At 42.2% G+C, this 12,041-nt stretch overlaps 1 protein-coding gene across 9 annotated transcripts; it reads right to left on the reverse strand.

Annotated features, from left to right (window-relative positions):
- Positions 1-1,323: 1,323 nt before the first annotated feature.
- Positions 1,324-12,041, reverse strand: LOC119478186 (glutamic acid-rich protein-like). Of its 9 annotated transcripts, none has more exons than XM_037752730.1 (8): positions 11,527-12,041; positions 9,368-9,446; positions 8,842-8,983; positions 6,863-7,289; positions 6,034-6,276; positions 5,497-5,843; positions 3,644-5,056; positions 1,324-3,481 (listed from the first exon to the last, which is right to left on the reverse strand). In XM_037752730.1, the coding sequence occupies exons 3-8, from the start codon at positions 8,973-8,975 to the stop codon at positions 2,890-2,892; spliced, it is 3,156 nt and encodes a 1,051-aa protein (XP_037608658.1). In that variant the 5' UTR covers positions 8,976-8,983; positions 9,368-9,446; positions 11,527-12,041; the 3' UTR covers positions 1,324-2,889. The 9 variants fall into 9 exon arrangements, with proteins under 9 accessions (XP_037608658.1, XP_037608660.1, XP_037608659.1 ...); XM_037752732.1 differs by having other exon boundaries at positions 1,324-4,125; positions 4,417-5,056; positions 11,527-12,039; XM_037752731.1 differs by having other exon boundaries at positions 1,324-4,275; positions 4,543-5,056; positions 11,527-12,038.

The raw sequence follows: 12,041 nt of genomic DNA on the forward strand, positions 1-12,041 counted from the left end.
ATTTTGGATAAAAAAGCTAATTTCTTTTACTTTTTTTCAATCTGCATATGAATGATGAATTACTACTCTCATGCACTTTTTATGTGTGTACATGTATTTCTTTTTCTCCTCTGTCTTTTTCCTTTCTGATCATTGTTTGTTACCGTATATTGTCACGGAAAAAGTCAGTAAATGTGCCAGAGTTTGTAGAGCATGTTGATTCATCCTCAGCTGAGCTTCAGTATTTGGATCCTTCAACTAAGTTTTTTTGGAGGAAAACCAGAGGAAAACCCTCCTCCCCCTCTCCATTCAGCTTGGGTTAATCTGTCTCTGCTTTGAGGCACAATCAGAGGTGGAAATGGGTATTTTGTAATCGGTGCAGCATCACAATGCAGTCTGATCTCATGCTAATACACAGCAGGAGAGTCAGCAGCAGGAGGGAAAACCTGATCTGAACACAACAGGAAATCTGCATGTGAAAGCTGTCAGACTGCTGCAAGACACAGAGGGGGAGAGGAAGACACAGATATATGAAAGAAAGCACAACTCTATCTTCATATGATGATGCAAAGAGACAGAGTGAAAGTCTTCCTCCTGACTGCTGGTGGTCATGGACACTAAAGCAACCAAAGCACTGACTTTCACACTAGTCTTTTTATCAGAATTTATGGAAAGTTCTCCATGCTGTTACGGCTCTATTTTAGATTATATTCTCCAAAATTGGGAGACAACTGATTGGTAACTTTAATAAGACTATCAGATATTGGTGTGTGTGTGCGTATAGCTGTGTGATTTTCTTAGATGAAACATGTCCATTCAAAAAGATTTAATTCATATTTAAATAACCCATTTTGCCAGCCTTTTTGCATAATCTGATATAGAATTGTTTTAAATGGTCAGATGTTCACAAGCTAAAAAACTTGAATAAATTACACTTTGCAGTAAATTAATATTATTTATTTATTTATTTATTTATTACATCCCTTTTCTTCATTATTTTGACATTTCGGTTTTTGTTAATGTGAAAGTTCATTTAAGATTTTACCTTTTGAATCAAACTTTTGATTCTATTTTCTATTTTCTTCTTGAATGAGACTTTGAAGTAAATTAACTTTATTTATTTATCTATTTATTTATTTATTTATTTATTTAGTTATATATTTAGTTATTTAGTTATTTAGTTATTTATTACATATTTCATTTCATTATTTTGACATTTCTGGGGGTTTTTTATGTGGAAGTTTATTTAAGATTTAACCTGTTTAATCAAACTTTTTTCTTGTTAGAAATGTTGTACTGAATTCTCAATAAAGGTTTGAAGAAAAAGCTTGATAAAACAGCGAGTAACTGCAGTTTCACTCTTTATTTTTTTATCAACTATTCCACCAAAGACACTAAAAACAACAATGCCTGCCACAAATATCGCCTGTGTAGCCAAAGTCTGATGAAGCTTATGCATGCTGTAATAAAACTTCACTTTCATACAAAATAGTCACTGGAGAGAAAATCTGTTTGCCACAACAACAACAAATCTATGGAGCTCCACCAAACTGCAGGCTGAGATGGACCACAGGCAGTCAGTGACTCTGTGTCTCCATCTGGTGGCTGATTTATAACACATTCAAAATACAACTGTGATTGTGGAAAAGTTGAAGCGTCAGTTCACTGGATTTTATTTACTTGTCAAATATAATTCAGCATCGATCAATTCAACTGACAACAACTTGTCTTTAGTTTGGAGAAACGAGTCTAGAGGCTCCAGTGCACCAACTACCACCTCTAACACGTTAACTAAGAGAGATTGATATCGATCTTGTCATTTCACACACACATAGAAGAAAGACAGTGAAAAATCGTATCATACAAAATGTTGGGCTATTGTTTTAGTGTGATTGTTCAACATTTACCTGACTTTTGTGTGATATATATAAGATTCATAACTTAATTAAATGCAGTTAAATATTTATACATGATCTTCTTTAAATTTCTATACAAACTGTTAAGACTGATCTCTGCATCGTCTTTCACTTCTACACCCCTGAACATTTCTCACATTACATTATCTACATATTTTTGCCAAATTCTTCCTTAACGTCTGTCACCTCTCTCTTAAAGTGCATCATATTGCAAGACTGTCACTGCCTCATGTTAGCAATTAAACTAGAGCCGGCAACATAGGCAGAGTAGAGCCGACAACACAGGTCACACCGCAAAAACTAGACCGACAGACGCTCACCGACGGCCCCAAACTGTTCGACGACCGACCGTCGGCTTGGTGTATCAGGGCCTTTGAGGACGGCCCTTTATACTGGGGCGGTGACATGCAGCAGTACAGTGCTTGTAATCATTGTCGTAGCAGAAACACATTCACAGTACTGTGCAAACAGACACGCGGAAAAGGTTCACTCACTGTTGCTGCTGTTCAAGGAATAAAAAATAAAAATAATCTCTCTCGTCCCGCCAGTAAACGGCTCCAGAATGTGACTCGCGATCGCAGGTTTTATTCCTCAAGAATCTCAGGCTCCCTCCCTTCTTTCTCACCCGGAGCCACGTGGACCAATGACGTTATCCCGACGTGGCATAATAAAGGTTAGTAGATAGGTAGATAAACGGTTGTGATTGGCCTGTCCGAATCCAGGACATGTAAGGTGCGAAGGTTTGTTAGCAGCTGTTCTTGCCGCCGTTCTAGCAACAACTTTGCATTTAGAAATCTCCAGACATTCGGTTGGGGGAGATCTCCGATTGTCTGGTATCGCGAGACTATGTCAACGCCAGCTTTTGGATTCATTCTAACACATTCAGTACCATAAGTATTTAGGTTGTATACCCAGCCTTTCTAACTTCCCTGAGCTCCAGCATTTAAAACAATCTTCACAAATTACAGGCAAATCTTTGAGCTATCAGAACATTTCAACTCTCCTCTTCTTCTTCTTCTTCTTCCTCCTCCTCTTCCTCTTCCTCTTCCTCTTCTTCTTCTTCTTCTTCTTCAGTGTCTACATCCTTTGCTGCCGTCTTGTTCGTCTTCCAGCTGAGAGTCCATTCACTCTTTGGCATACCGTCTTCTTTATGCATCAGTCCCACGTATCTCTGACTCCGGTGCTCGGTGGAGAAACACACCACGTCCTCATCCGGCTTCTTCCTGCGACAAATCCTCCACGACTCTCTCCAAGCCTGCCAGTCCTCTGCCTCCTCTTCCTCCTCCTCCTCCTCTTCAACTTCATCTCCTGATCTGTGAGCTACCGCCACCATCCACGACTGCTTCCAGGAGGAGAAGGACGCGTTCAGCTTGTGGAACTGCAGATGGAGCGGGGCATCGGGTTTGCGTTTGATTCGTTTCTTTACTTTCTCTCCGTTGTTGTCCTCCTCTGTCTCGTCTACTTCCTTGCGGTCCTCCTCTTTTTTGACCATCATCTCCTCTACTTTAGCGTCTTCTTTGTCAGTCTCCTCCTCCTCGTCATCCTCCACATCCTCGTCCACTTCTTCATTGTCTACTTCTTCCTCCGAGTCTTTTTCTGCTTCATCATCTTTGTCCTCCTCCTCTTCATCTTCATTTTTCACCTCCCTGTCTACTTTGTCCTCCTTCTCGTCTACCTCTTCATCCTCCTGTTCCTCCTCTTTGTCTGACTCTTCCTCTTCGTCGTCGTCCTCCTTGTTGTTGTCTACTTCATCCTTAATGTTTGCTATTTTGTCCTTCTCCTCATGTACTTCTTCATTCTCCTCATCCTCCTCCTCTTCCTCCTCCTCCATCTCGTCTTTGTCTTTTGCTTCCGTCTCCTCCTCTTCTGCTTCTTCTTCCTCGTCCTCCTTTTCTACTGCTTCGCCTTTCTCCTCCTCTTCTTCGTCTTCATCGTCCCCACAATTTTGTTTGATGTTTTTGTCCTCCTCCTTATGTTCTTTCTCCTCGTCCTCCTCGTCCTCCTCTTCCTCATCTGCATCGTCTTTATGCACTTCATTGTCATTATTCTTCTCCTTTACTTCTTTGTCCTCCTCTTCCTCCTCTTTGTCTTCTTCCTTGCCTTCCTCCTCCTCATCTACATCTTTTTCTTCCCCCTCTTTACATGCTTCATCCTCTTTGCTCTTCTTTTTTCCTGCTTTGTCTTCATCCTCTTCCTCGTTGTTGACTTCTTCATCATCTTCTTCTTCTTCATCATCTTCTTCTTCTTCCTCCTCCTCATCTACTCCTTCAGTCTCCTTCTTGTTAATTTCTTTGTCTTCCTTCTCCTTATGTATTTCTACGTCCCTCTCCTTCTTGTCTTCTTTGTCCTCCTCCTCCTCTTCTTCTTCTTCTTCTTCTTCCTTCTCCTCATCTACTCCTTCAGTCTCCTTCTTGTTAATTTCTTTGTCTTCCTTCTCCTTATGTATTTCTACGTCCCTCTCCTTCTTGTCTTCTTTGTCCTCCTCCTCTTCTTCTTCTTCTTCTTCTTCTTCTTCTTCTTCCTTCTCCTCATCTACTCCTTCAGTCTCCTTGTTAATTTCTTTGTCTTCCTTCTCCTTATGTATTTCTAAGTCCCTCTCCTTCTTGTCTTCTTTGTCCTCCTCCTCTTCTTCTTCTTCTTCTTCTTCCTCGCTTTCCTCTTCCTTATCCACATCCTCCTCCTCGTGTACTTCTTTGTCCTTCTCCTCATTGTTGACCTCTTTCTCATCCTCTTCTTCCTCCTCCTCCTCATCTACTCCTTCATCCTCCTCCTTATCTTCGTCATCCTCCTCCTTGTTAACTTGTTGGTTTTCCATCTTGTGTATGTCTAAGTCCCTCTCTTCCTCGTCTTCTTCTTTGTTCTCCTCCTCCTCCTCTTCCACTCCTTCGTCCTTGTCCTCCTCCTCATCTACTTCTACATCCTCCTCATTGTCCACTCCTTCATCCTCCTCCTCCTCCTCCTCCTCCTCCTCCTGCTTCTCGTCCAGTTCGTCATCCTCTTGTTCGATCCATCTTTTTGGAGTCTTCCAGGCCTCCGTCCACTCCGCGCTATCTGTGATCTCATCGTCCAGCTGTGATGTGAGGAGGAGGTTTGTGGCTCTACGTCTCTGAGTCAGCATGGCACTGTGTCGATGATGGGCCCGCAGTGAAGCCATGCACCACCTGTGGATATAGTCGTATGGGTTTTATTTTGATCAGACCAGTTTGATGAATGGTAAAACAGTTGAGCATGTACTACTAACCTAGGTCTGGAGGAGCAAGAAAGAACTTAATTTGGGCAGGTAATCACTGCACAGATAATGGTGCTTATAGGTTTACGTGAGAATACTTGATGTTCAGTAATATGTACGTATACATGGACCGATGATTGTCACTTTTGCCTTGCCCTCCAGTAGCCTATAGATAGATTTAATAAAAACAATCCCAAAGAAAGCTGAGTAATATTAAATTTTTGCACAAAATTAAGTTATTTTTTTCAAACAAAATAGCTAATCAACTTAATCAGGAAATAACTCAAATAAATATGAAATATAGAAATGTCAAAATACAGTGGAGGGGGGGCTTTAACATTAGGGACATTGGGACAACCAGCACCAACCCACCTGATCTGTTGGCTGTATCCCCAGCAGGAGTTCCAGTTCTTGCGACGTTCTTCTGCTTCCTCCAGAGGAGCAGCAGAGAGCAGCCAGGAGTTGCTCCACCCGGGCAGGAACACGTTGTTTATCCTCGTCATCACTGTGGTTTCAGTGCTGGAGGAGCTTGCAGTTGATGTTTTGTCATCGCCATTGTCGTCGTCATCGTCATCGTCGTCGTCATCGTCATCGTCATCGTCATCGTCATCGTAATCGTCATCCTCATCCTCATCGCCATCGTCATCTTCTACATCTACGTCATCATCAAGTTCTGCCTCGGACAGTTTCCACGAATCCTCCCAGTCAAAGGGCTCCTCCTTTTTGATGATCACAACATACATTTTTAATAAGAATAATACATATTGGTGTCCTGGTTGCTCAGTAGCATCTGGCCTCTGACCTGATATTTAGCCTATCTAAGTGTAAGTTTCAATTTGCCTCTATATGACAGACAGAGTTGAAAGAGCAAAAAGAAAACAAGAAAACAATAATGATGTTGATCCCCACCTGCTCCTTTAGTCGTTGTACTTTGTCAAACTTGTTGCTGAGGTTTTGTTGGTAATTAGGCCAGATACGATCCCAGTACTTTTTCTCCTGTCTGAATGGAAAGTTCATGAACTTCCAAGTACCGGCCCAAGGAGGAAGTAAAAATATTTCTATCTCAGTTTTGCAAACCGGTTTTCTTTCAAACAAAATCTCCCACTCGAATTGTTTCTCCTCAGAGACCTCCAGCTGTACAGGGCTCTTCACCTGGGCAATGGAACAAGGAAGACAAAAGATGGTTTACAAGTGTTAATTGGTCACTTTGCACCTATCAAACATGTTGTCTCTTCTCTCGTGATCTGGGGACGTCATGGATAAATCAGCGTGAGACGGATGATATTTGTAAGCTGTTCAACAGGTGATTGACAGCTCTTTCAAACATGAACCCTGGCTCTTTTGAACATGAACCCTGGCCTTTCCATGCAGCACCTTCTAGTATCAGCTCAGCTCGCTTGGAACCTCAACCAAGGTGATAACGAACGAATAAAGTACCACGTACTATCCATAATTTTGCCAATGGAAAAACAAAAAAGTAATGTTCCAAGCGAGTTGAGTCGAGTTGAGCCGTGCCGTACCATGCCGTGGAAATACAGCATTAGTGTTCCCTGCACTCTTTTGGCCTAAAAGGTGAGTTACACCAAATACTAAAAAATTCGAAATAGTCAGTATATTTAGCCGAAACACATCTTCCCTGACTCGCACACTTTACCCAAAATATGACCAAAAACTGACCAATGGTCTGTGTTTTAGTGCATTTTAATGTGAAGCCATCAGTTTGTGTCAGTCTCAGTACCTGTTTCCAGGATTGACTCCATTCATCATCAGGAAACACCCAATCCTCCTCTGATCCGTACTCCTTTGGCTTGTACTCCCTGTTGTTTGTCAGCTCTATTGTTGTGAATCCTGGGATTCTGGTTTTCATCTCTTTGGCCTTCAGGTAAAGATACTTTGGAGGCTTGAGGCTCATCCAGGAGTCTCTCCAGTATATCCCGAACACGTCCACTACAACTTTACGCTTTTCCATGCGAAGTTTGGGCGAAGCTGCTTTCTTGGGAGGAGGCGGAGGAGGAGCAGGCTGATGTTTGGGTTTGGGAGGAGGGGGGACGACTTTGAATTTGATTTTCGACTTGTTCTTTTCCGCTTCATCTGCGCCGCTGGTGAGCTTCTTGAATTCTCCATTTAAAACTAATGACCAGTGATAATTCCACTTTGAGTGAGATCTGCAGATTAAAAAAACCCCCAAAAAAACAAACATGCAATCAATTCATATACTGTATCAACATTATGAGAGGACACTGAGAAACACATCTCTGGAAAGTAGTCAAATTCAGCGGCCGATTTGTGTTGCACTCTCAAGTGCCACCGCCATTGGACCAAAGCCATCATTAACAATATTAGTTCCACCTGTGTGTATTATCCATCCATCCATCCATCCATCCATCCATCCATCCATCCATCCATCCATCCATTCATTTTCGCGAGGGCAGCCGGCTTAGCAGGGTATTACAGACATCCCTCACCCCAGCAACGTTTTCCAGCTCTTCCTGGGGAACCCCGAGGCGTTCCCAGAGCATATGAGAAATACAATTTCTCCAGCGTGTTCTGGGTCTACCCTGGGGCCTCTTACTAGTTGGACGTGCCCGGAAAACGTCAAAAGGGAGGCGTCCAGGAGGCATCCTGATCAGATGTCGGAACCACCTCAGCTGGCCCCTTTCGACGCAAAGGACTAGCGTCTCTTCTCCGGATGTCTGAGTACCTCACCCTATCTCTAAGGCTGAGCCCAGCCACCCTATGAAGGACACCATATAAAGGAAACTCACTTCGGCCGCTTGTATTCGCAATCTCATTCTTTCGGTAACTACCCAAAGCTTGTGACCACAGGTGAGGGTTGGAACGTAATATAACTGCAGACACCGCACCAAACCGCCTGTCCATCTCCCGTTCCACTTTACCCCCACTTGTGAACAAGACCCCGAGATACTTAAACTCCCTCTCTTGGGGCAAAGACTCACTCCCAACCTGCAAGGCGCAATCCACCATTTTCTGGCAGAGAACCGTGGCCTCAGACTTGGAGGTACTGACTCTCATCCTGACCGCTTCACACTCGGCTGCAAACCGCCCCAGTGCATGCTGACGGTCACGGTCTGAAGAAGTCAACAGAACCACATCATCTGCAAAGAGCAGACACTCTCCTCCCCTCATCTGTGCCTTGAGATCCGGGTTCACGGGAAATCTGGGATATGGGTCGCCTGTTGCACTTGGAAACAGGCTATAAATAGGAAAGATGTGTTGAAACAAGCTATTTTGTGAACATGTGTGCCAACGACAACATCAACAAGCATGACTACGAAGAAAGTTCCGCTGATTGCATGAACAAAAAATCCTGTCTCGCGCATGGTATTACATAATTTCCTGTGTCACTTTTCGCTTGTTTTTAGTTTGGAGACCAGACATACTCATCTGGGATTCCTCCTGGTGAAAGATCTGGTAGTGTGTGACCCCCCTGTTGCTGGTCAGTCATGTAATGTGAAAACCACAACGACTTAAAGACTCCTGATTACAAGACAGCAAGTTGTAGTGTGTTGTACGGCGATTCGACAACTTTAAAAATCTTGTAGTGTGAACTTGGCTTTAGTTTGAGTTATCAGGTGAGAGCCAGTTGCAGGTGATTCAGTATGTACAGCAAACATCTTACAGCCAGTTCATCTCCAGAAGATGACGAACTGTCAGGATTGTGATACAAAAACAATGCCAAACATCACATATTCTCACATTTTGTGGTCACTCTTCTCCTTCCGTTCAGCCTCCTGTTTGACCTCGTTCGCCAGGCTCTGAGCTTTCTTCTCCCATTGGTCTCTCAGTGGCCCGTTGCTGAATGACCTCCGCTCTTCCTTTTTTGACAACATCCTGTCGCCTAAGAGACACACGAGCAATAAAACATCAGAAACAGCAACAAACATGTCACTCGTGGTTTATTTCTACAGTGTAACTCATATCTCTCTGTGGGGGGTCTGTGGTGTGTTCAAACGTTGGTGAGGAATCTCCAGACATCTGATACTTGATGGTCAGTTGCTGATTTTACTACAGTGCAAGCACCAACTAGAGTTGTCAGACATCTCTAAGTAATCCATCAGAGCTGCAACTAATTATTTTCATTAACGATTAATCAGTTGGTATCTTTTTTTTTGATTAATCAATATGTTTAGTCTATGAAATGTAAAATAAAACAGTGCTACTGTTTGATACTCTTCTTGCTACAAATGCGAATGAAACATTAAGTACACATATTCATACATACCTACAATATAGATGAATGTATTAGTCCAGTTTTGGTCCAGTTCTCAGTGCAGTGTCTTGTTGAAGACTGACTGGTCAAACTGTGACACAACACGACAGGCGTTACTCTAAAATTAAACCGAGGCCAGCAATGTGCTTCCAGGACCAACAACAACAAGAAAACACCAATGAGTCTGTAAAGATGGAGACACTGCTTCTATTGGTGGGGGTTGAGATTTAAAAATGATGATTCGTCATTATTTAATACTTCATTATTATTTAACTTTAACTAATTTCTATCAACTCAATTTAATAATTACGAGACATCCACATTTGATAAATCATTTTCTATATTATTTTCATGTAAACTTTTTATTTTGTCAATAGTTAGTGTTTTTTTATTGGAAAACAAACAAACATGGCTTCTGTGAAAATGACAATTTGGTCATTTCTCTTGTCAGAAATCTCAGATGTCAGGATGTCTTTGAACACACCAACACTTCCTGCTCTCAAAATGAATAACCATGCAAAGATAACAACACAATGGCTGTGATGGATTATCTGTTTTAAGTCTCTATCTGTTGATTTCTTTATAAAAATGAAGTCAAACCAAGAAATGGAAATCTAAAAAGTGATGAACGATTTGGGAAATTATCTATACTTAATGAGCTGAAATATATACGATAAACATCTGTATTGTCCTTTAAACAACTACTGTAATACAGACAAGCCATAAAATGAAAGGTGTCATCGAGAACTCAGTGTAAAATAGAGTTGATAGACTTTAATCCCTGTCTGTCTGGAAGATGGATTCTGGGACTTAGCAGTGTCTGTGTTGATAATGAGGCTCACTTATCCAAATGACCGTAACTCAAAATTAGGAAATGAGCTCAGGCATCAGGTCACACTGCACATGACGATATTGAAAAAGCCCCCTGATGAAACTGCTGAGAATCAAATAACAGTGATCTCAACATTGGAAGTGTTTCGTACAACTGTGGATACAAGTGTAGTCTCTCGTCCTGGGGTACACAATCTTTTAGATCTTTTTCTCTTTTGATGGAGCTATTTAGCATCTCAGCTAAAATACATCCTGGACCTCTCCTACTGGACACATATACAAATAGGTTTTGACCATATTTAAGGCCGTTAAAGTCATTGACTTTGTTCCCTGTCATGGTACACCAACCTAACCAAACAAAAGTTGGGAGAAGTTTAACTTTTAGCTGCGAAGTGAAACAGATCCTGTGATATGTTGACCTATGTTACAAAGAATTTCTTCCCACCTGAAACACATGAATACGTCTCCCTGCCACAGAAAAGTGTAATCATTGCCTGGTGTGAATTCAGCATTAAAGGCAAAGCGGCACGACATGGCATCATCAATACAGGCAAAACCAAAACACCCGCCCCATTGTGAGGTGAAAGCCAATGACGTAGCAGAAACTTTGGGGTCACATCTGGATTAGCCAATCAGATTATTGGGGTGGCACTGGCCACCCCGGCCACCCCGACCACCCCAAGCCCCCAGGAAGAGCGCCAGGCTGTGAAGCAAGTTTTCGTAATGACCAAACGGCGATACAAAAACTTCCGTGTCCATCATATACAAATATTTTTCCCCTTAGACTTACATTAGGAAAGTGACGTCTGTAACTTAGCAGACAATTTATTTTGAGGTGAAATAACTTCCCAGTACGAACACTTGAATAGTCCTTATTTAAATCATTAGGTCCTAAAAGTTGTAAAATGCACTAATAGCCGAATCTCGAGTTATTTCCCTTCCTCCGATCATGTGAATAAGACCCAGATTGAGGGCTGGGAGGCGCGGTTAAAAGAAACGCTAGTGCGCCTGCTCTATGGGCCCAATGGATGCGGAAGATCGCCGGATGATCCGGGTACTTTATCACTCGGTAGTCGAGCCATTTTAGCTTCAAGCGCCATAGGCATGAACGGGTGCCCGCCTCCAACGCTCAAGCTCTCTTTATACACCCATGGGCCACCCCTTTAAATCTGCGCATGTAGCTTAGCACAAATATCGCTAACTGATCTCCTTCGAAACTGAAAAAAATACGCCTCCGAGCAACTCTAGCAGTCTGAAATTTACATTCAAGCAAAAAAATAGATAAATAAAATAAAAAATTCAATAAATTCAAAGAAATCAGTAAACCGGTTGTGACTTACCTGATATCTTTCTGTCTCTCTCTCTCACAGTCTGTTTACATCCGCTGCTGTAACCAATAAGAGTTTACATTAAGGTGAACTATTATATGTGTCCTCGGTCTGTCTGTCACTGGGCCTGTCTGTCTCTAATCTTAACAGTAGCTATGAAGGTACCTGTCTTTCTCTCTGCCTGTCTAACTTCGAAATCCTGTACTGAGCGTTTAAACATGCCTCGCGTATGATTAATGTCTGTCGTTATTCAGTCTGTTTCTGCAGTTAACTTTTATCAGCTTACACTCAGTCGGTCCTGTATATCTGCTGTCTGGTGAGCGGACTTCCCTCTCTGCTATTTTTACATCACACGTTGAAAGATCCTGAGCTGCTAGCGCTAAATTTAGTGTCAGGGTGAGGCAACGGCAAACATGAGCAGCCTGCAAAATGCAGATAAGTGACTTGAATTGGACGAAAGAAGTGAAGTGAAATCAATCTTTATTCAACAGGTGCCACTACAACGACTAAACAGGGCGGCCTGTAAG

This window comes from Sebastes umbrosus, chromosome 19 (genome assembly GCF_015220745.1).
Source record: "Sebastes umbrosus isolate fSebUmb1 chromosome 19, fSebUmb1.pri, whole genome shotgun sequence".
In the NCBI taxonomy this organism is placed as follows: Eukaryota; Metazoa; Chordata; class Actinopteri; order Perciformes; family Sebastidae; genus Sebastes; species Sebastes umbrosus.